Source organism: Berghia stephanieae, chromosome 8, assembly GCF_034508935.2.
Source record: "Berghia stephanieae isolate SIO BIC M18660-M18661 chromosome 8, UCSD_Bste_1.3, whole genome shotgun sequence".
In the NCBI taxonomy this organism is placed as follows: domain Eukaryota; kingdom Metazoa; phylum Mollusca; class Gastropoda; order Nudibranchia; family Aeolidiidae; genus Berghia; species Berghia stephanieae.
Window position 1 is genome coordinate 42,198,493 of NC_088367.1, and position 25,598 is coordinate 42,224,090.

General features: G+C 36.1%; 1 protein-coding gene across 2 annotated transcripts in view; it reads left to right on the forward strand.

The window, feature by feature from the left end:
- Positions 1-24,300, forward strand: part of LOC144978709 (tectonic-3-like) — a 24,431-nt gene extending 131 nt beyond the window's left edge. Inside the window, exons 1-15 of one of the 2 annotated variants that reach the window (XM_078925130.1) lie at positions 1-225; positions 1,966-2,121; positions 4,618-4,738; positions 10,035-10,138; positions 11,117-11,259; positions 11,765-11,870; positions 13,428-13,546; positions 14,211-14,268; positions 14,610-14,794; positions 17,184-17,303; positions 17,908-18,020; positions 18,987-19,127; positions 20,110-20,308; positions 21,002-21,139; positions 21,916-24,300. The exon at positions 1-225 is cut by the window's left edge and continues 131 nt beyond it. In XM_078925130.1, the coding sequence (XP_078781256.1) occupies positions 2,043-2,121; positions 4,618-4,738; positions 10,035-10,138; positions 11,117-11,259; positions 11,765-11,870; positions 13,428-13,546; positions 14,211-14,268; positions 14,610-14,794; positions 17,184-17,303; positions 17,908-18,020; positions 18,987-19,127; positions 20,110-20,308; positions 21,002-21,139; positions 21,916-22,158 (1,869 nt within the window). In that variant the 5' untranslated portion in view covers positions 1-225; positions 1,966-2,042 and the 3' untranslated portion in view covers positions 22,159-24,300. Of the gene's footprint in view, positions 226-1,965; positions 2,122-3,180; positions 3,451-4,617; positions 4,739-10,034; positions 10,139-11,116; positions 11,260-11,764; positions 11,871-13,427; positions 13,547-14,210; positions 14,269-14,609; positions 14,795-17,183; positions 17,304-17,907; positions 18,021-18,986; positions 19,128-20,109; positions 20,309-21,001; positions 21,140-21,915 lie in introns of those variants that run through there. The other variant, XM_078925129.1, reaches the window with a different exon arrangement.
- Positions 24,301-25,598: the final 1,298 nt, after the last annotated feature.

Here is a 25,598-nt window from a genome sequence, read left to right on the forward strand (position 1 = left end):
GAAATGATGGAAATATTTAAATTTGAGAAATTTAATGACAACAACAGACAATATTTTCAAATATAATTTGATATTTAAGAAGCGTGTTATTTCGTTGAAGTGAATTCTACATCATAATAATATCCATGTATTGAACACCAACAAAGGAGCGCCATTAAAGTTTTTTGGTATTTCTTGTATTCCGTACCAGTAATTCTTAATATTGAGGTGATGACTGTATGATATGTAAGTAGATTTCGGTCAACGTGAATGGACTAAATAGTTTATTGATATGGGTGTAATGACTTGATATTTCATGAAATACGCTGTTTAAAAAATTATTATTATTATTATTATTATTATTATTATTATTATATTATTATTATTATTATTATTATTATTATTATTATTATTATTATTATTATTATTATTATTATTATTATTATTATTATTACCATCATCATCGCCATCGTCGTCATCTTCATCATCATCATTATCATCATCATCATCATCAATATTATTTTCTTCTTTTTTTTGTTCGTTTTTTTTTCTGTTTGCTTTTGTAATTATAAGATTCTATAATTGATGTTGCATTAAAGCCTACCTAAAGCAACTATTATTCATCATTATTGACTGCCCATGCTCCCCACGCACCTTATTCATTAGCTGTAAAGCTCAATTAAGGTCCCAGGTTTGAGAGTTTTTGACAAGACGAGGGTTATTTAAATCGATCGATTTTTTGAAAGACGATTTTTCTGGCCAAATTTTTTTTTTTTTAAATACGTGTTTTTCCAGTATACGGCATTGGGCTGTAAATGAAAATGTCCTTAAAACATAAGTAACAATATGTTGTATCCGACGTGCACTTATTTGCAGGTCCTTTTAACCCAATTCATTATGGGCTCATCATTGTTGTAATGGAAATCTTTATAAAATGGCGCAAAATATTGTCCATTACAACAATGTTAAACTAAGCCCATATATGGGTTCGGATGTCATATATATGAATATGTATCTATATATATATATATATGTATATATGTATACGTCGGTTGCATCGCATATTCTTTGAGAGGAAAACTATATTATAAAGGGAGAAACAGATAAAAACATAGAAGGACAAAAACCTTCATTCTTATTATTGACTAATTCCGTTGACATAATTCCAGTTTAACGATATAGGTCACAGCCTGCTATATTTATAATGTTTAGAAGCTTGGTAACCGAAGTAACCAGACCTATTTTTGCTTTATTTATGTTTAGAAGTTTGGTAACCGGGGAAACCAGAACTGTTTCGTTTTCATGAACGATCAATATCATTAGGCTTGATTGGTGTAGGAAGTGTGTTGACATCTGAAATTGACTGAACACATCGCTAGTTCGTGTAACACGACGTAATAGATAACATTATGTGTTTAGTGTTTCGATTTCTGGTGACGTTGGTTTTAAATGGGGGCCAACGACGTCAGAATTGAATGGTTGGAGTAGCGTTGATGTCTATGGTAGTTATAGATGATGATGATGATGATGATGATGATGATGATGATGCTGATGATGTAAAGCAAAGGTAAAGGCGATGACGACGACGACGACTACAACGATGTTGATATGATAGTGATGATGATGATTATGATGATGATAACGACGATGATAATGATGTTGATGATGATAACGATGATGATGACGACGATGAAACCCATGATGATGATGATAGTGATGATGATGATGATGATGATGATGATGATGATGATGATGATGATGATATTGATGATGATGATGATGATGATGATGATGATGATGATGACGATGACGGCCATGATGATATTCCCATTCTTGGTGACTGTTGATAAAATCAATTTCATTACAAACTGAGAAAATTTGATAATATGATACTCTAATGATAACGACTTGGCAAATAGTTGTTCCCAATAGCCTATTTATTAATTATTTAAACAACAGCATAAATGCCTTTTCTTTCTCCATCAGATCAGACACAAGGCACCAGTGTTCTCATCTGTATTTGAAACGTCTCAACCCGAGAATCACCATAATACTGCCAAACGATGAGGATGAGGACGGTAACGATCATCATCATCGTAGCCGTGTGTTGGGTCACGGTCGTCCATTCTCAGACACCAACAGGTGACGTTTTTCATATAAAAAGTTAAAGATAATTTGTGCTCTCACAGGATTTGTCTAAATATAGCAATAAATTGGTAGAATAACAGTCTGAATGTGTGTACGTGTGTGTGTGTTTGTGGGTGTGTGTGTGTGTGTATGAGCGAGAGAAAGAAAGAAAGAAAGAAAGAAAGAGAGAGAGAGAGAGAGAGAGAGAGAGAGAGAGAGAGAGAGAGAGAAATAGAGATAGATAGATAGAGAGAGAGAGAGATAGATAGATAGATAGATAGATAGATAGATAGAGAGAGAGAGAGAGAGAGAGAGAGAGAGAGAGAGAGAGAGAGAGAGAGAGAGAGAGAGAGAGTGTGTGTGTGGAGGGGTGGGGAATAAAAATGATGAAGAGTAAAATGAAAAAAATTACATTAAAACTGATGAGAATGACAATATAATAATAATAATAATAATAATAATAATAATAATAATAATATAATAATAATAATAATAATATAATAATAATAATAATAATAATAATAATAATAATAATAATAATAATAATAATAATAATAATAATAATAATAATAATAATAATAATAATAATAATAATAATAATAATAATAATAATAATAATAATAATAATAATAATAATAATAATAATGATAATAATATTAATAATGATAATAACAATAATAATAATAATAATAATAAATAATAATAATAATAATAATAATAATAATAATAATAATAATAATAATAATAATAATAATAATAATAATAATAATATATAATAATAATAATAACAACAAAATAAATAATAATAATAATAATAATAATAATAATAATAATAATAATAATAATAATAATAAGTAATAATAGTAACAAAATAATAATAATAATAAATAATAATAATATAATAATAATAATAATAATAATAATAATAATAATAATAATAATAATAAAAATAATATATAATAATAATAATAATAATAATAATAATAATAATAATAATAATAATAATAATAATAATAATAATAATAATAATAACACGATCTTATCATTGTACGAGTAGCTTTTCTTTTTGCCCTAGCACCCACATAGTTGACATCATGGCGGCAGTCACGAAAAGCTTGTCTAAACTTGGTGTCTATTTCATCTTGTTATTTATAACAAGAACTTGCATCTCTCAGAATATAACTACAGATGCCGTTGCAAATACAACGCTTAGTGCCAACGCAACCGTTGTTACAATAACTACTGACACAACAGCAACAACAACTCCACCAACAACCACCACACCAATCCCAACAACAACCATAGCTCCCAGTGTTCCAGGGTCTTCAATACCTACAGATAAAGGTATGGGGGAGGTAGCTTCACCAACGAACTGCTAATATCAAATTCATTAAACAACTTGTGCTGTAGACTAGCAATAATTACAATGAACTCGATCTTTCAACAATAACGAACGACTTTAATTTAAATATACCATTTTGCTTCCTCAACTCAAGCCCAAGCTCGATTACAAATACAAAACATTACGTTATCTTCAACCTCTCTTACTACCCGACCATTCTAACTTTCACCAACTACACACTCTAGTCACGCACCAGACACTCACTCATTCGACCCAATACACATAACGGTGACCATAATAGTGAACAGTTTCACAACAACTTGGTATTGTTATCCAGCGATATTTAATTTCACATTTCTGGCTGAATTTTTCAGTCCAGCATCCAAATCCAAAGCAAAACCCGAGGATGCCTTTCACTGACGCTTTCAGTTTTTGGCCGAGTTGATATCACCAATTATATCTAAACATATTCACTTTCTATACTGTTCAATCCTTACCACCCACTACATTGTCTTGGATATAGATATAAATAGAGCTGCTCGTCATTTTGTATCAGTATCAGCTTACTGATATACCCCTTATTAAATAAAAAAAATCACCACCCTAGAGAGCCGATCCATTTAGATTTAGTATACAGTACAGCAAGATAAAACCAAAAGGAATACAGAACTGTATGCGTTTTCATTGAACAAATATAATTATAATGTTGAATTTAAAGGCTTGCTAGGATCTTGACACAACATAGAACTAATTATTCCGCTTGTGCTTAGAGTCTGGTGTCTCAGAGTTATAACGCTACATAAGTTTTCAGCATTATTATTATTATTATTATTATTATTATTATTATTATTATTATTATTATTATTATTATTATTATTATTATTTCCCAGAAAACTATACTGATCATGTAACCCATTACACTAATCATTAACAAATAATGAAAAACAAAAAACAAATCATAAATAAAACAATACGCTTTCAAGGATACAGGATTATGATTTCTAAGGATGCATATATGTTTTTGTGTATCTGCTTATGTCTTTAGGAGGGGATGTTAAGATAACAAAAATGCTGTCCTTATTATTAATTTCTGAAATCATGCAAATCGTTTTAAATTATTTTCCCAAAGTAGTTTTGTTTTAGTTTTTATTGTTTTTCCTCATTGCCAGATTTTAGCCGGTGCCCATGTGACTTGACTGGCCTTGCATGTGATGTCAATTGTTGTTGTGATCCAGACTGCACCACGGATGACAAGAGAGTCTTCTCTGAATGCTTTAGGAATTCTTATAGGTTTGCATGGTTCTTATTCGAATTCAATAGTGCATAATATTGTTTAATGACTTTGTAATAATGTGTTAAAAAGACCCCAACCCAACAAAACAAATACCTGGGTGATGCCAGTTTTTTTATTTTTTCCTACTTCATCTAATAATTATTGGGTCTTTTAGCTTAGCTGAAAGATCACTCGCTTTAACCAGTAAACTGCCACACTGTGGAAAAACTCGTATTTAAACATTTTGCGACGTCCCAGGTTTGAGAGTTTTTGCCAAGATGAGGGTAATTTAAATTGATTGTTATTTGCAGGACAAGTTTTCTGGCCAAATTTTTAAATATGAGTTTTTCCAGATTATGGCAGTTAACTGTTTAATGGTGAAATGAATATCAGTCCCAGGTATCGTTGAGATTCAATTCTGACCTCCCTGTCCTCCTAACAATGACTGGGGAGCTTAGGTTAGAACTGATGGAAAGTACTTTGCAATACACAAGTGTCAAAAGGGTAGCAAATAATTGCTTTTGTCTGTATACTGCCTTAGAAACACAATTAAAATCCATCTCCATGGACCTTATAGCTCTGAAGGACTACATTTTTTTTTTAACTTCATGAACAATGCCACTCTTTATGAATGTTACAACTAGAACTAGAAGGGAATGTCTGCCTTATGCCATTCATGGTTAGGAGACAGCTTAATTATATATCCTTCGCTCCCTTCTTTTTTTGTATATATATATATATGTATATATATATATATATATATATATATATATATTATATATATATATATATATATATATATATATATATATATATAGTAGGCATCCTTCCGTCTCGAGAGACGATGGTTTGCGCCCTGTATGACTTTAGTCTCATCAGTCTTGTTGAGACAATGACGGGTGTGACTCAGCAGACCAATCCTTGCATGGCAGTCTCTACCGCAGTTGTTGCACACATAGTTTGACTGTGCGTTTGGTATTTGGATCTGCTGCCTCTCTTTCCTCCTTGCTCTCCTCTCCTTAAACTTCGTCTTTCTCCTCTCCTCACCTCTCTTCACTCCCTCCATCACCGCATATCTCCAGCCGCTGCGGTCGTCAGCAAGCGACTCCCAGGTGTTTGAGTCGATGCCTGTCAATTTCATGTCTCGTTTGCAGACATCATAGAAGCCAGAGCTGGACGGCCAGTTGGTCGCCGTCCAAAGCTAGTTCACCGTACATGATGTCTTTGGGTATGCGTCCATTGTCCATCCTGTGTACGTGACCAAGCCATCGCAAACGTCGCTGGCAGAGCATGAGATGCATACTGAGGGAGTTAGCTCTTTCTAGCACTGCATTGTTAGTGAGTCTGTCCTGCCACCTGATGCCGAGAATTCGTCGTAGACAGCGAATGTGGAAGTTTTCCAGGCGGTTCTCCTGTCTGGCATATGTTGTCCAGGATTCACTGCCATACAGTAGGCTACTGAGTACACATGCCTGGTATACTCTGAGTTTGGTGTTCAAAGTGAGTTGGTTGTTGGTCCACACTCTCTTGCTCAGTTGTGCCATGATAGCGGCACCTTTGGCGATGCGCTTGTCTAATTCTGCATCAAGTGAGAGGTTTCTGGTGATGGTTGTGCCCAGGTATGTGAAGTGATCAGTGACTTCTAGCTCCTCGTTGTCAATGTAAATTGCTGATATAGAGGGGACATCCTGACACATTACATTTGTTTTCTTGATGCTGATCGTCAGCCCGAATTCTCTGCATGCGTGGGAAACCCTGTCCATCAGCCGCTGAAGGTCTTCCTCGGTATTCGCGCATAGAGCTGCATCATCTGCAAATAGCATTTCCCTTATGAGGACTGTGTGGACCTTGGTCTTTGCTCTCAGCCGTGCCAGATTGAACAGCTTCCCATCACTTCTGGTGTGTAAGTGGACTCCTTCTGGGGACTCTTTGAATGCGAACTTCAGCAGTAAGGAGAAAAATATACCAAACAAAGTCGGTGCGAGGACACAGCCTTGTTTCACGCCGCTGCGCATGGGGAAGGGTTCAGAGGCTCCACCGTCGTAGCTAATGGTGCCCTTCATGTCGTCGTGGAAGGAGGCAATGATGCTAAGCTGCTGAGGAGGACAGCCAATCTTCTTTAGCAGCTGGAAAAGGCCCTTCCTGCTAACAAGGTCAAATGCCTTTGTCAGGTCAATAAATGCAATGTAGAGGGGCATCTGCTGTTCTCTGCATTTCTCCTGAAGTTGACGTACTGAGAAGATCATGTCCACTGTCGACCTCTTGGCTCTGAAGCCACACTGCGACTCTGGGTTTGATACGTTCGGCGAGGACTTGCAGTCGAGCGAGGACAACGCGCGCAAAGACTTTAACCACAATGCTCAGTAGAGAGATTCCCCTATAGTTATTACAGTCGCTACGGTCTCCCTTGTTTTTGTAGAGGGTGATAATCTTGGCATCACGCATATCCTGGGGTACCTTGCCTTCTCTCCAGCAAAGACACAGGAGTTTATGTAGTGGTTCCAAGAGGGATGGTTTTCCACATTTGATGATTTCGGGTGGAATGCTGTCGTCACCGGGTGCTCTGCCACAGGCCAAAGCATCGATTGCTTTGCTGAGCTCCTCCATGATTGGTTCTGCGTCTAGTTCTTCCAGTACTGGCAGTTCTTCAATTGCGTCTAACGCTTTTTGGGTGACAGTGTTTTCTCTGGCATAGAGTTCCAAGTAGTGCTCTACCCATCTACCCATCTGCTTGTCCTTGTCAGTGATGGCTTCCCCTGTCTTGGATTTAATAGGTGTAGTTTTCTTTGTAGATTTGCCTGTCGCCTGTTTGATGCCCTCATACATGGCATTTATGTTGCCATTTGCAGATGCTTGCTGGATGTTGTCCGACAACTGAAGCCAGTAATCATTGGCGCAACGTCGTGCTGTTTGCTGTGCTTTGCTGCGTGCAGCTCGCAGCGCCTGCAGGTTCCTCTGACTCGGTTTATGTTTATAGCTGACAAGTGCGCTGTGCTTGGCATCAATGACTGGCTCCATCTCAGTAATTCTGGCTTCAAACCAATCATTGCTCTTGCGCTCCTTTTTTCCGTATGTCAGAACTGCAGTGCTGTAAATGGCGTTTCTAAGAGAGTTCCAGCTGTCCTGTGCGTTTTGTTCTGCTTCTCTATGAGCTGTGTTGAGAATCTTCTCAAGTTGCTCGTTGAACTCTATATTCTTTTCCCGGTAAGCTGTCTTGCTGATGTTGATCCTGGGCTGGCCCTTTCTCTTTGAGTGATGAAGTTTCTTTGGTGTCAGTTTCACCCTTGTGGCAACCAAAGAGTGATCAGTGTCGCAATCAGCGCTTTGATAGGACCTGGTGTTACAAACATTGTTAAGAGAATCGCGCTTAGTAATGATCATGTCCAGCTGATGCCAGTGTTTTGACCTTGGATGTCTCCATGACACCTTGTGACATGCCTTGTTCTGAAAATAGGTGTTCGTCATGCATAGTTTGCGATAGCAGCAGAGTTCAAGAAGCCTCTGACCATTTTCATTCATCTTTCCTATGCCGTGGTGCCCCAAAACGGTTGGCCATGATTCTTTGTCAGCACCAACTCGCGCGTTGAAGTCGCCAAGAAGGTAGATGTGCTCCACTTCTGGGATATTGTTGACAATGGCGTCTAATGACTCATAGAATTGGTCCTTTACTTCAACCGAAGCTTGCAGTGTTGGGGCGTAGACGCAAACAAGGTTCACCGAGCCCTGCATGGATGACAGGCGCAGCTTTAAAATTCTTCTGTGCCGTCTGTTGGCGGTTCGATCATAGGAAGCAATGTATGGGTACTGCAAATCCAACACCGTGCTCCCTCACGTCTTCTGTGCCTTTTCCTTGCCAGAAGATTGTAAAGTGTTTCTCCTTCAGGGATCCCCTCTCTGGGAGTCGCGTTTCCTGCAAGGCTACTATGTCGATGTTCAATCTGTTAAGTTCACGATCAATTACTGCTGTTTTTCGAGCATCGTCCATGGCCTGAAGGTCATCTGTCAGTCCTGAGCGCATAGTTCTTACATTCCAGCTTGCTAATCGAAGAGCTGGGGACTTCGTTTTCTTTTTCATTTGCTTGCCTGGTACACAGTTTAACGATCCACTTGTCAAGCTTGCAAGCTTTAAGCTCCAGGCACCCTCTGAAGCAGGCAGATCGTGGCGGGTCAACACCTTTCTGGCTGGGGGCTGCCCAGCTTGGGGCGGGCGGTAGCTGACCAGTAGGATTACGATGATCCCTCCCACTGTCGAAGACAACCCGTAGCGTCGAACTCTACGCCAATCGAGCAAGGACTTATCACTCGTAGACTGCTGTCTTCCGTGTTGTTACTCTTCACCGGTGAAGGTGAGACTGGAGTGTCCTCTCCAGGGCGCGGCCTGGGCAGAGTATGTGGAGATCCTGGGCTGCCCAGTAACCAGAACCTCCCTCTCTTCCTCCCTGGTGTGGTCCAAAGGATCGCACAGCGATACGTTTGGCATCAGTTTGGATGCAGATTTCTGTCAGGTTTACTCCTTAGCCTTTCCTCCTCCTGAAGGTATCCATGTATGGCTCCACTGCCTTGTGGATATATATATATATATATATATATATATATATATATATATATATATATATATATATATATATATATATGTATATTTATTAATGCCTGCTGAATGCCATGGGTTTAATGGAACATTCTAAATTTCCATTTCTTTCAATTATCAAAATTTGGCACCTTTGGCATTTACAGGATCAACCGCGCTCATTTTGAATTGCCCACATATTAGGACAACGTTTTGACCTAACTGATCTTCATTTAGTTATATAGCTACTCATTTTTCACAATCAATCAGACATCATTTCAGATAATTGCATTTATATGAGCATAGTAAATATTTTGGCTCAGTTTTGGTCATCTTTAGTATTTATTTATATTATTTTTTTATGCAAATTTCATTCATACTTTTAAGCAGTGTATTGAGGGCTTGTACAATGAGTGGCTGAATGACTATAGATGGTATGGGCTTGGCAAAGAAGCTCACAACATTGCCATCTGGAAGTATAACGAACCAACACACAAAACTATGTGTAACCTTAAACGTTTATAGTCTGATTAATGCAGTTTACTTAGAATTACTCATAAACACGGATGACAAAAAACAAAAACAAAGACCTGAGTGATGTCAATTTCAGTCTATCTATAGATGAGCAAATATGAAATTTTTTTTTTACATCATTGCATCATGGTTTTTCATTTTATTTTACTCGCCGTCTGTTATGTGCTACATAATTTATATTCTGCAACACTTTCTCTCAATTCTTGTCTCAGGTTAGATGACAAGTTGTGCTTTGACCGTGATGTTATCTTATATGAAAATGGACCAGAATACTCCAATACAACAAATGATTTATTTTGTATATATTTTGATAATGGTAAGTTCTTGTGTAAATTTAGTCATAAATATTATTATTATATTGATGCTTTGGATATAGTTGCAATTAAGATGCACCATTCTCCTATTCCACCTCATCCTTCTCCTCCAGCTCCTTCTTCTTCTTCTTCTTCTTCTTCTTCTTCTTCTTCTTCTTCTTCTTCTTCTTCTTCTTCGTCTTCTTCTTCTTCTTCTTCTTCTTCTTCTTCTTCTTCTTCTTCTTCTTCTTCTTCTTCTTCTTCTTCTTCTTCTTCTTCTTCTTCTTCTTCTTCTTCTTCTTCTTCTTTTTTTTCTTCTTCTTCTTCTTCTCTATTTAAAAATCTCCTTCACTTCTTCAACAGCCTTTTAATTCCGTAAAAGTTTGGATATAGTTATGGCATAGTTGGCCTTCTGTATGTAGTTCTCTTAGTGTGGTTTTGTGATTTTGCGATATGACATTCGACTTGTGACCTACAGGTACTAGGTTCAAGTCCCGTTGTAGGGGATGAAAGTTGAGTCTCTGGATAAAGCTCTTTACTTAAATTTTCTCAAAATGTTAAATGTTGAATGAGTACCTAGCCAATAATAGGGTTGTCTCTGTTGAAAAACACATCTTTTCACTAAATACTTACATAAAATACATTTAAAAATTCAATCAAGTATGAATTGATGTTTTTGATGCCTTCTTCATGCGCTTATTGTTTTGATATTGGTTGATTTGGTCTCGCAGTGTTATTGTATTCAGGGCAAACAATGTCTTTACAATGTCTTTTTGTTTTTTTTTAAAAGTGCCTTAAGGTTTTGGCGAAAGGCACAGTAGAAATTTTCTTATTTAAACATAACAGTAGATTACATGTGTTATGTCTCTTGTTCTATATGTTTAATGTTGTTGTTGGCTAAGGACCCCATGTGAGGCGCTTTGACCACATTTAATGGTGATTGTGATATAATTAAAGCGCACGTCTCTTTACCTCTATATCTACTTTTATTGTCATTGCAGATGAAGAGCGTAATTATTACAAAAATCCAAGTCTGATAACAACAGTAGCAAAGATCCAGGAGTATGTGAAGGACTATGGAAAGTTTTCCTTTCAGCCCCAACCTGTATCAACACCGACTGCAGAAATTACCAACTATTACAAGGTATGAATCAGTAATTTGAATCTGAATAAAATATTATCTACCACGACAGCATCGGTAATTATGTATAACTCACAGTCAAAATTATTGAAATTGCAAGCTTTGTATTTCTTTGTTTTATTTTTTCAGAATCTTCTTTGTTGTCTCCTCGTCCTTCTCGTCCTCCTCTTCCTCCTCATCCTCCTCCTCCTCTTAATTCTTCACCTTCTCCTCCTCCTCCTCCTCCTCCTCCTCCTCCTCCTCCTCCTCCTCCTCGTTCTTCTTAAGAAGAAGGAGAAGGAGGAGCAGGAGGAGGAATTGATGAAGTGTCTCTATTTCCCTTGAAGAGTGCTTTGAGCACGTTTAGTGGATATTGCGCTCTATAAAAGCTCATTTATTTTCCAGTAGCAAATGAACCAAATGAGAATCTTTTACATTATTGTGAGACAGAATACTGATGAATATTGATTGATGTGTTGGGACAAATATACTCATTTTCATAAATTGAATAAGGCATATTGTTTTCCAGTCAGGGGATCCCATGTACGTCGTCTTCCCAACTCAGGCTGCTTCATATTTGGCCCTTCCAACATCCTTGTCAGCTTCTCCTCAGTGTACTGATGGAAATCCTGCAGGTAACATTCAGAAAGAAATATGTATGTAGTATGTTTTCTCATACAAGTAAAAAAAGTCAACCTTTTATTTCACATAGACAATGTATATAGGTTAGAATTTCTATACATGTCTTTGGTGGTGAAGGTAGAAGACCTTAAGAAGTTTTCAATATGACAGATTAAAATAGAAAAGTGTTGAAAAATTATGGGATAGTCTATTTGTCCTTAATACCGTCCATTTCACCTCTGCCATTAATGATGGCACAAATTTTTATATGTTTTGTAAACAATTTAGTATTTTATCTATTTGTATAAAAACTATTAATCAAAATGGATTCAATAGCATTGAAAACTATTTGTGTCTTCACTTCTTTTGCAATGTTATATGACATGTGGGTTGTGAAATAAGGTGTCCTGTCTTGTAAAAAATTCAACTGATGTTTGACTTTGTCGATCGTTAGATGGGTGACAATTATCCCAAAAATGCTGTTCCTGGTATTGTCCTTACGGGTAGGGCACTTGACATACATTACCTCACTTGACTCAAAACTATAACTATCTAGCAGTTTTACATAAGAGTGCTAGTACAAAAAACGGTGCCCATAATGCATGTTTTCATATGTGAAATGAAAATTTGGTTCCATCTGACATCCTTACCTACTTACTTAGGCCTTTCACTTTCACTCAGGCGGGAGCATAGGCCATTGTTGAATCCCCTCCATCTTGTCCGGCTTTGTGCCATCTTCTCAGCTTCTTTCTATGTTGAGCCTTCAGTTTTAGATCTTCCACCAGTGCCCTCCTCCAGCTATTCCGCCCTCTCTACCTCGTTCCCTGCGGGTTTCATGTAAGAGCCTGCCTGGTTATATTTGCTGCAGGCCTTCTCAGGATATGGCCCAGCAATTTCTATCTCCTCCTCTTAATTTCTATCTCTATTTATTCTTGGCCTCTCATTTCCTATAGTAATGTAAATTTAAACATCAGGTAATATGCAACCATGTCGATGGGCCATACAAATGAGCATATCCAAATATGTTTGTTCACATTGATCATGGTTAGAGATGGGGTCAGTGGTGATGAAGGCAACCCAAAATTGCAGAAGGCAATGTTGAAGTCCTTTAGCTAAGGTTGAAAACTGTCTAAATCTGAATCTGAATCTGAATGTTACTCTAAGTCAACTCAATTCTGAGTATTTGCATTCGACAGCTGAGAGAGTTGTTGGATGTGTCAGCCATTGTTGTTGTTTAGGCTGAAGTAGTTTGATAATGTTTACTTGAAGGTGTCTAAATCAGTTGTGTTTACTCTAAATTTGACAATAGATAAACATTATGCCCTGAAGATAGTAAATATTTTATTTCAAAATTATGTGTTGTAACGAAATCAGTCTCTCTCCAAATATTGAAATTAAAGTCATGATGAGCTGATTTTTTGATCATCATCACTAGCCCAAAATGATGTCAAAAGTTGTAACAAATTCAATAATTTGTGTGCCTGAAATGTATTATGCCCATCAACATTATATAAGTAATTCTGATCTTTTGTACATTTGCCTATTTGTTTATGATCTACGATACATTTTAGCGTACCTGATTGACCAGACTGTTTCTTGCATGAGGAGTGTATCAAACATTGCAACGGGGTGTACTACAACCACTGCTTTCCAAGCATCAACCTTCTATCAAAATATGAGACTCGTCAAAGTGAGTAACTCTGTGTGGCTATGCAACAATTCAAATTTTATTCATTCAAACAGTTATCATACCATTTATTTTTTTTTTTTTTAAAGAACTGAACAAGTGTAAATGAAAGGTACCAGACAAAGCAAGAAAGAAAAATACAACCAAAAAAACCATCCCAAAAAATCAGTTGACCTCGACTGGGGATCAAATCTCAGATCTTCTGATTACCGGTCAGACATGCTACCATTCTACCAGCTCTTCTGGGTTGTCTCTCGGAAGAGGGGAGGGGGAGGGGGAGAATTCTTAAGGCGACTCAGAGTGGTCCTTGTCACTGGAAAATGATTTCAACCCAAGGGAATTATAAAGATTATATTAAAAAAAAGACCAAACCCCCCCCCCCAAAATACCCCACAAAAACTCCAACAATTTGAGTAAGAATGAGATGATTTACAAAGGGGCATGAGTGTTGTATATATTAATTGTGAAAATTAGAATTTTAATTATCATTTGACCCTTGAATTCAATCTACTTAATTTGGTTCACACAAACTTCAGACATAATATTAGATTTAGATAAGAGTGGATGGATGTGGGGAGTTCGAAAGTTACACTGTTTTGTCTTTGGAATGATGATCTTACTTTTGTTTCCCCCCCCCCCCCCCCCCCCACTCCTCCTCTCCCTCCAGGATCCTTTCTTACTTCAAGCATATAATTCTACAACAACAGTAACTGACCCTGTTCTTGGTGAGTGATAATCGCAGTAGAATTTGATGTCTAACTTATTTGTTATTTGTTGCCAAATTATTTTTATCGATACCTACCGTATAGAAATTGGTTATTTTTTGCTTTTGAAATTTAATTCTGTAACGACAGAAATTTTATACAAAGCGTGTATAAGAATTTAACCAGCAATACACATAGCCTGATGACTCTTTATGACCACTAATACAGCCCATACTGGATAGCCTGATGACCCCTTATGACCACTAATGCAGCCAATTCCAGATTTTACTTAATAATGACACGCTGAAAATGATGTAAATAAAATGTTGAAAATAATGAAATTTTGATCTTACAACTTTCAGGCTCAATTGATCTCAGCGGTGTAACCGAGCTCTACGACAACGATTTCACTCTACAGTTTGAATTGGATCCGAACTCCACTCTAAGGTGTATCAATACTGCAGGTGTCGAGTCTACTTGTAGCTTTGCCACGCCTCCTGCCACGCCCACATGGGATGGCACGACTTGCCAGAATGTTCTGACTAAGGTGAATTTATTATTAAGTGTACAGTGCATGTGCATGTGTATGTTAGTAATAATAATAATAATAATAATAATAATAATAATAATAATAATAATAATAATAATAATAATGATAATAATATATCTTTATTGCCCTCAAATAGTGGCAATTTGTCATTTGGTTACATGTGCTATGACAATATTATGAAGAAGATACATAACATGTTGTGAGTGTGTAAGCGTATGTGTATACACGTAAGCCATCAGTAATTCCAAGCACAGATGAGCATTTTATCAATTTGGAAGTGGGCGCTATAAAACATGATTATATTTCACCAAAATTTGTGCGTCTCAAATCTTACATGGAGTGAGGCAAAGGTCCATGCCAAGGACAGAAGAAGATGGAAGAGTACTGTTGAGGCCCTATGCTTTGCTAGGAGCCAAGAGGCATAAGTCAAAGTAAGTCAAGTATTGTAGGGTATGAAGATGTGACGTATGGCCCTTAGTGAAAAAAACAAAAACAAAACTGCATATGTGTTGCAGCATGTCAATCAGGTATTATGTCAAAATGAATTGGATTCATAAAATTGAGTTTTTAAGTCAAAACAATCAGAACTGAGAAATTTAAGATTTTTGAAGTTTAAGAAATAAAACCCACTCTTCTCAATGAGGGAAAATTATTTTAGCTCAAACTTTAAAATTTTACCTTAAAATTCCATTTTAAGCTTTGAGTTCATCAGGGCATAATTCTTTTTGATGCAATTGACCATATATGTATTTGAATGGAAACTATCTTTTAAAGGAATGGATATACCTTTCAATGTGATAGTTCATATTTTAACATTTAAAAAAAATTTATGTTTGAAAACGTGAACCAATGATTTTTTTTTTGCCAGCCAAAGTGTAGGCAATAATGCATTTTGTATTGCTACTATGTAAGTCATTGTAAAAGAAATGGAAGTGCCATCATGATTTCATTCGGACCTGGGACTTGCCAACTATCAAAGACTGGAATGCTCTTCTCGAATCATGTGTGGACACAACTTCAATCTTCAAATGAAGATTATCAAACTACTTCAGCTTACACACCAACAATTGCTGCCACATTCAACAACTATCTCTGCTCTCGAATACAAATACTCAGAATTGAGTCGACTTTGAGTAACATTCAAACAAACAAAAAAGATATAACTGTATAAATCAAACAATTCGACAGGTCTGCCGTTAATAAAAATCAAATATCTGGTAGCTTTCATACTAATATAGAAAATGTCATATCATTTCGCAGTTCATTCTGAGTTTACTTTTGACTAGAGATACGACAGATTGCTTATTTGGAATCTGAGAAATCACTTTTTTAAATGAAGGAGAGTAGAAAAACCAGGATAAAAATAAATATTTCATCATTTCATTCAGGTTATGTTGAAAATAAATGATAAAGGAAAATATTACAGTCGGCATTTTTCACAAAATAATCAAAAGTAAATTTCAACACCATTAAGCAGAAATATTGTCCAACAAAATGAGCACGGGCTTTCCAGTTTTTCAAATTTTATTGAAAAAAAAAAGAGAAGAGAGGTTATAACCCAAAAATTTTGAAAGAGAACTTTTAAAAAGGAAACATATATAAACAAAAAATGAAAAAACAACCCATGATTTTTTGGTGCATGGCAATTTGTGACTTAGTCGGTACAGAATCTAGCTGCAGTAGTTCGTAAAAGTACATTCTCTGTCAAAGTTGAGTTGTCAAAAAATTTGGAAAAAAAAAAAAAAACAACACACAAAGTGGTTCTATCAGATATTTTTATCCATATAAAAACATCATTTGAATTTAAAGTCTCATGTACAATGTCAAAGAGCTCATTGACAAGAGAGTTGTTCCTCTCTCTGATGGGTACAATATGAGCAACGTCTGCATCATCACTCCTGGTGGAATTAGTTAATAATCCTAGAACTCAAGGGTTTATATAGGGCAATGTACATAGTGCACTATCCACTAAACGTCCTCACAGCACTTTACAAGGGGTCCATGACCAACAGCAACACTTAACATGAAGGACGAGACATGATGCCTTTTTAGGCGATATTACAATTTCTTTCGACAGAGACAACGCTGGTAACAGCCAGGTACCCATTTTACCCATTTTTGAGTAAAGAGTCTTGACTATGCTCCACTGAGAGCAGGACTCAAACCAAGGAACTTTCAATCTAAAGATGAGTGTCATACCACTAGACCACATAACCGCACAACAAAGTTGATTTTATCATTTGATTTATTTCATTTATGCAGATTATTGATGAAGATTAAAAACCAATTATCCTTTGGGTTTGGCTTTGTTTATCAAACTTAAGTTTACGTTGATTTCTTCATTGCTAAAATAAAAGCATTAAAAACTTTGCTATTGTGAAAACAGGTTGAGTACCGGTTCACTACAGAGGGAACCTATGGAGTCAAGAACGCCTTTGTCAGTTTTATTTTCAGCGACATCAGAACCTCAAGTGTAATCCAGTCATTCCAGACCACTTTTACCACTGTGAGTATTCTTAACCCTCCTCCTCCTCCTTCTTCCCTGCCTTCCTCCATTAAAAAAAGTGATTATAATTAATTTTTATGAAAAAAAATATTCCTCTCCCCCCCCCCCTCCCCAATCTTTTGAAAAAGTAAAATTCTTAACACAGAACAAAATACAGTCAAAGTTTAAAGATATCATTAGGAATTATCCCACCGGTTATACCTGTAGAATAACACTGTAGTCATAGTCTGCTTTGTTTACTTTTGATAAGGTGTTGAGAAATAAAAGCAAAAATATTATGTTTTCTAATTGGGTCCCTCGCCTTCTCTTTCTCTCTCTCTCTCTCTCTCTCTCTCTCTCTCTCTCTCTCTCTCTCTCTCTCTCTCTCTCTCTCCCCCTCTCTCTCTTTCTCTCTGCCTTTCTCTCTTCTTTCTCTCTCTCTCTCTCTCTCTCTCTCTCTCTCTCTCTCTCTCTCTCTCTTCTCTCTCTTCTCCTCTCTCTCTTCTTTCTTCTTTTTCTTCTCTCTTTTTATCTCTCCTTCTTCTTTTCATTCTCTCTTTAACCTACATCTCTATGATTTATTACTGCTGCCTCTAATGATATATTTCTTCTTTCTCTTCTACAGAAAATAGATGTCTCTGATGTATATGTGCGCAGTGGTAACCCAGGATACATAGTAGGACAACCGATTGTGGCGGGAATTCTCAACGAAACTAACCTGGGTGGAGGGGAAACTCAGTATCCTTTTGACTGTTTAGAATATATGTATATAACATGAGATTTATTTAATATAGCGCAATATCCACTAAACATGCTCAAAGACCAGCAGCAACACATAACATGTAGAATGAGACATGACGCCTTTTAGGCGATATTGCAATTTTCTCAGACAGAGACCATACTGTTAAAGCCCAGGTACTCATTTTACACCTGAGTACGGTGAGTGATTGTGAGTAGAGAGCCTTTTCCAAGGACTCATCGATGCACCGCTCAGAGCAGGACTTGAACCGAGGAACTTCCGATCTGAAGGCGAATGTCATACCACTCGAACACATAGCAGTGCAGAGTGTTTTGGCATTGCAGAAGAATGATTGGTTTATTGCACAGGTGAAATTAGCCATAAAACAATGAGTTATATTTCGTAGGCCATAGCAGTAGACCATTGATAGAAAGAAAAACTCTAAATAGAGAACACAGATCTCAGTATCAGTAGTTCCTTATTTTACTGAAATGATAAGGGAAAAACAGTGGGGCTTATAGTTCCTTATTTCTATCAATTTATTTTCAGTGTGTTCATCTTAAATGCGTTGTACTTTAGTTTGGTTTATAGATCTAAAGCATGGCTTAAAATAGTAAAATAGAAATTTACAACACAAGCAAAAACATCTTTCCTAGAAACTCATGACTGGGTTGGATTTGTGTACACCAGAGATTTTTGTTAATGGAGAAAGAGAGAAAGAGAAAGAGAGGGATAGGAGATATATATATATATATATATATATATATATATATATATATATATATATATATATATATATAGAAGAGAGAGAGAGAGAGAGAGAGAGAGAAGAGAGAGAGAAGAGAGAGAGAGAGAGAGAGAGAGAGAGAGAGAGAGAGAGAGAGAGAGAGAGAGAGAGTGTGTGTGTGTGTACACTTGGCCATAAGAGTTTTTCATTTAGTCAATTTCCTTAACACGCAACCCAGACAGAGAATATTATTGACACAAGAACGTGGACAACAACTGGCTCTTGTCAAACCTTCAGTAACAGGAAGTTGTGGCACTGCCAGTGGACAGAGGGAACCAGTTGTATTTGGGCAAAACATGAGGACTGGATGCTTTATCGAGTAGGTCTTTTTATTTAATTTTTTTTTCTGGAAAAAAACCGCAACAAATGGAATAAAGCCATACCAACCTGCCACCCCCCTTCCCAATAAATATGCACATCTATATAGTTCATGTTGGTCAAAGGCTTCTATTAGCCTGACTACATTATCTATGAAACATTTTTAAAATGCTGACAATAAATAAATATTTGAATTGAATTGAATTGAATTGAATTGAATTCATTTACCTTAATTATTTTTCATGCTCAATACCATTTGAAAAAAAAGATGTGTACACATATCAAACAATATTTTTGTCGTTGACCATGGCCAAGAGACAAACATGCACAAAAAATGATCGCAAAAGAAAACAAAACTAAACAAAAAAAAATCACATTGTTTTGGTTATTTCCTGTCGAAGACCAATGTCTGGAATGATTGATGTCTCCACATATATATGAATCATCTTTACCCAATTGTTCTTTCAATTTTAACTGGTTCACTTAGGCATCCTTAGTTTTAAATTTCGCTAATCCATACAATGCTTGATTCACCATATATAGTGTCATGACAGCAAACAGATGGACATCTGACTTACATGTTTGGGAGGTTATTGGCAAATATGATGGAAAATAGGACGCTCAGTTATGGAACCTTGGGGAACATCAGATGTTATCCGTCCTGCACTGAACTACAACTTGCTTGGTATAGCAAACAAAGGCTTTGATCCATTGTCGTAAAATAGTTTAAGGAGAAGACATTCATGAGGTACTATGTCAAATGCCTTCACAAAGTCCAATGGTTTGATGTCCTTTGTTAAGCTGTTATATCTTCATTCAGTGAAACAAGTTGGGTCTCACTTTTATTAACTGCTTTTGTTATTACTGTGGATGCAACTTTGAAAATCTTTTTATTCTAACATTCACCGTTCTTTTTAGAAATAGTGTAATTTTGAAGATGCAAATGCTATACTGATGATACTTTTGTTTTCCTCTCCAACCAGAGTCAAGCAATCAAACAATATATGCCAAGACTTACAAGCAGATATAATCAAAGCCTTAGAGGGTTACGCCATCCCCACATTCACAGATGGTAGCTATCCTGCAAATTACCGCTATGTGGCCATGTTCGGGGACAGCAGTTTGACTAAAACTGGAGACTGGTTGCCAATTTTATACCCAAACAGGCCCAATCCTCCTCAGGCAAGCAAAGAATATTCATAGCATTAGTATTAGGCCTTCCATAGTATGTTAATGAAAAAGCAAAAATGTTATGATTTTTGAAAAGTTAAAATAAATTTTAAAAGAAAAGAAAAGAAAACTATTGTAGAATAAACAAAATACAAAAAAAAAATGAAAATAAATAATGAAAGATATATTTATATCAAAAGTGGCACAAAAAATACTATAGCTTTAGTTTGATTGTGTTGAAGTCTTCAACATTTGGTGACTTGAAAATACACAGTTTTGTGAAAACAGCTGGCATTTCTCATGTGGATCTTTGTTTTTATCGCTATATTTCAGCCATGCTCACAGCTATCTTTGTAAGATTATTCTTCTTTTAATCTCTTGTGTGATTCGCTCATCTGATGTAGATTAATTGACCTGCTCTATCCATATATTGTTCTGGTTAGTATCACAGCTTGATGTATCAGGTTTCTTGTTAACCACCATATTTTCTGTTTTTCAAACATCATATTCCAATAACATCTCCACATTTTTTTTACTATCTTGTAAGACTTCTGAGATTTCTCTCAAAACACAACAGCATCATGACTGAGCCAAGAATTACATTTTGAACAACTTGAACGATTTTGAATAAGAGTTAAACTAAATGTTTGAAATTATAAAGAATACCTATTGGTTTTAATATTTTCCCCCCCATTCTTCTACCAGACGACCAGCGAGTGTTTCTTGTCACTTGGCATGGATATCCAAATCATCTACGCTAATGTGGGATCCCTGGCAAACCCACAGCCTAAGATTATTGGTGTGTCGTTTGTTTACGATGATGCACAGACTGTCAAATACAGGGTGTGTATAGTTCTGATATCTATAGATATATTATTTGGGAATTTGGATTTTTAGAAATAACTGCAATATTTCAATCACTGAACCAGTCATCACCAAAATTTTACACAGTGAAAATTGTTCATCTTTTTCAAGATTTTGATAAAAATTTAAAATATACTTTTATTGTTGTCCATCTCCATTACCATAATATCAATACTGATATAATAGCCCTAGTACCTACCATTCATTATGCTAGCAACTTCTATGATTGTCTATAAGTAAAAGAACTACGAATATTTGACTACAAAATCTACAGAATTACTGATCTTTGATTCAATATTACTTGTTCAAGAAGAAAGTTTGGTGCTAGAGCACATTTATTCAGGACTTGGGGATGAGGGGGGGGGGGGGGGGGGTAAGGGGTCTTTTTGATCTTCTAACTTGTTTGTTTATGAAGTCATGTATCTTCAGTTCTCTTTTTATCTCTTAAAACTCCGAATTTTTGAAGTCACAATTAGTTAGGTCTGATTAAACGTTGTATTTTCCTTTAAAGTGACAAATTAGGGAGTAGCACTGGTGTAAGATAAAGATCTGAATAAGTGTGTAATCAGGAGGTCTGAGGTTCGATCCCCTGTCAAGGAAGACTGATTTTTTGGGGGATTTCTTTTTTTTCTTGTATTTTTCTTTCTTAATTTGTATGGCACACACACTTTTTTAGATTTTTATTTTCCTCCACTGGTGTCAACCTTTGACCTTCACCCTTCCGTCTTTTTATATTTGTATTATTTTCTTTCCAGTGTTCCGGTCCATTTTGCCAACCTGGATCTGGTTCCCTCATTCAGAAGGTAGAGATTAGCAGCTCGGTGACCTTCATTGACGCATCCAAATCTCCACAGGAAGTGGAATCAGAGTACCCTACCTTTGCTGTCCGACTACCTTACGACTTTTTCTACCCGTTTCTGAATGCAGCGAGTGAAAAGGAATTTGGGATAACATGTTTTTTCCTGTGTTTGTTTGTCAATTTGGCACATTTTTTATAATACTAGAGAGAAGAATTTAGTGATTTTTAAATTATACCTTTAAATTGTTACTTAAATTGTAATAAACTCTTCATCTTTTTCTTCCTCTTCTTATTTTTTTGCCTCCTGCTTTTCTTCTTACTCCCTCTGTCCTCCTCCTTTGGTATTTGAGGCAATATCTTAAACCGGAGACTCTCTCTCTTCTTCTTTCTCTCTCTCTCTCTTAGAAGCAGCAACAATATTGTTACTACATTAATGCCAAAAAAAGACTTGTTGGGCTGTCAAGAAATCAAGATTTCCTTGATTTTCTTTGTTGTCATTTCTAAAACGTCTTTTAGAATTTCTTCTCTAACAATTCGTTTAAATTGTTCTGATTTGTTTTTAAATCACTGAAAACATAACAAAAATTTATCTCACTGAAAGTTTCATTTTCTATTGTTGTTACTGACAGTTATAGTTTTAGTTTTAGTTAGTTACTTTAGTATGGAAACTGTTCTGACATAATTTTGGCCATTAAGATCTCAATATGAACTTTTAAAATATTAAACGACCAATTTGAAGATTTGGAGATCAAAATAACTCAGAAAATTATGTTTAAAATATTACAAGTGAAGCCGATGCAATCTAATCATCAACTAAGTCATCATGAATTCCATAACGATCTCGGAGCGTATTTTTCGTTTATATTTTTTCTCAACATAAAGTGTCTTATTTGTTTATATTCTTTCTCAACACTTGATCAATAAAGCATAAAAACTTTAGTAACTGCAGACAATCAAGGAACTAGAGAAACACTATTCTAATCAAATTATTTTCCTTCACCAAGGTTTAAAGTTCAGGTATTGATTCCTCTCCAATGAAAAGGGTTTTGCGTTGATTTACAATTGACTAAAATGCTTTTATTGCTTATAATGAACATTCCATTCCGTCCAGTATTTACTGATTACCTATGTAGATTATTATCAATTATATTTATGAATTTTTTAAAATGCTTCATTTTATAAAAATGAATTGAGTTAAATGTATGAAATGGTCATAAATGTTTAGATTTATATTATGTATGTACGTATATATGTATTTACGTATGTATGAACATGAATATCTAAGAATGTTAGTGTTGAGTATGTGTATCTGTGTGCATGTGTGTGCATATGTGTGTGTGTCTGTGTTTGTTTGAGTGTATATTATGTGCGATGCATGCTTGGAGTAAGATTTTATATACAATGCAGCACAGAAATCACGGATTTGCAAATCTTGAAACCACGGAATCAGTCTCATTTATCCATTTGAATGCCCTCTATTTTCATAGTATTTGCAACACAAAACCCTGATGACTTTCACACTTTCAGAGACTAATACGAATATCTTGAATAAACTGGGACATTCGAGGATAAATTTCCCTTGCCTTTTGTTTGTATTGAACGGAAATGAAAGATGCCAGCACACTCCCTGTGGTGTTTTGTGTGTGTGTGTGTGTGTAGGAGGGTGTGAGAAGCATATTTGACCAGCACATTAACCGTCTACCTCTAGGAGACCATGGTGGTTGTGATTGTCTGAGGCTGTTACCGTTAAATACAATTTAACAAGCATTCAGGGATAGGGAAGATTGGGTGAGAAGAAAGGCAAGAGATGATACATGAGGAATTCATAGGTAATAATGTCATGTACTGACATGCTGGCTTTGTCATCTTATTAAGGTTATTGAATCAAATTTGACATACCAAACCAACAATCAATAGCTGCATACCAATGCCAAGCTAACCTCACTTTTGACGCAGTTCAGTTCGAGATAAAGAAGATTGTTGGGTGGGTGGGGGCAGGGGGGGGGGGGGGGGGGATGAGGTAATCACTATAATGTGCCTTACCGAAGCCACCTACATTTACCCCACTCACATTTTTCGTAATAATAAACTCTGGAATCTTGAAAATACAGAAATCTCAAACATATATGCTTGGTTCCGACTTGTTCCGAGATTTCTGTGCTTTGCTGTATGTACTTTTTATTTGACAAAGTTTAGAAAAGGAACATTAAGATATCAGTGTGTCAATGGTTGAGAGGGTTCACATGATGTGAGGTTAAGTTGAAGTGAATTAAGCTCCATTATTGTTTTTATTTCAATTTGTATTTTTCTAGAAAATAAAATAAGATGTACATACAACACATTCTTGTCTGGAGCCTTGTCTGTTAATAAGCGGATAATGATTTTCTTTCTTTTTCTCAGACATGTGAAAGAAAAATTGGTATGAGTTGGGATGTTCTGGTGTAAAGATTCAGTCATGGACTCCTGACTCAAACTGTGCGGCTATATGGTCTAGTGGTATGACACTCGCTTTTGGATCGGAAGGTCCTGGGTTTGAGCCTCGCTTGGCGTATAGTTCAGTCCTTGGAGAAGGCTCTTTACTCACATTCTCTCACCATACTCGGGTGTAAAATGAGTACCTAGCCGTTAACAGCATTGTCTCTGTCCGAAAAAATTGTAATATCACCTAACAGGTATCATGTCCCATCCTTCATGTGAAATGTTGCTGTTGGCTAGGGACCCCTTTAAAGCGCTTTGAGCACGTTTAGTGGATATTCGCTATATAAAAAGATCTTTTAAAACAAAAAAAAAACTGAGTAATGTCGATTAAAAACCACCAGGAAGGCATTTTCATACATTTTCCTTGATCTTTCAGTGAGGTCATCCTGATTTAAAGCAGCATTGTCTTTGACTAAAAAAAAAAGTAATGATCCAAAATGAATATACCAGTTTCTAGAAAGAAGAAAGTTCCAAACATGTGGGCTCAAAACCCTTCTTCAGCCGATAACAAAAACAATGAGTTTTTTGTTGTTGGATGAAGGAGGATTTTGAGCCTGAAACGTTCTTTGTTTTGTATTTTGTTCTTTTTTTTTAAGCTTTTATATTCATTTCTTTAATCATTATTTTCTACAGTCCACAGCTTCTAGCAGCTTAGTATCACGTTGATTTTTTCAAACCCCCATCGCTGCCGTAAAATTTTAATTCTTTATCGTCTTCTGGCACTTTCCTACTCACTTCATCTCTTGTTGTTATCAGCAAGTCTTTGGCCACAAAAGAAAACAAGTTGTGAGTTGTATTCAATAGTTCGACCAATGGAATAACTTGTTTCCTTGAGCTCTACTAACGACAACTCACTAGACGCTACACAAACCTAAAATATGATGTCAAACTGCCAGTCCTAGAGAGTTCTGGTGTCAGGCTATATGTTCACGATGGCTACGATCAAACACATGACTTGTACTATCTGAAATCATGGCATGCTGGGCAAATAATCAAGCATTGCAAAGCAGATAAGACATTGCAAAGCTGTGGGGGTGAAATGACCGAGTGTATAAGGTATTACACTTGAACCCAGAAAATTTTCATTTCATAGCTAACAGTTTTATAATATTTATCTCTGTTGAGCTGGCTCATCCATGATGGAAATTCCTTTAAAAAACT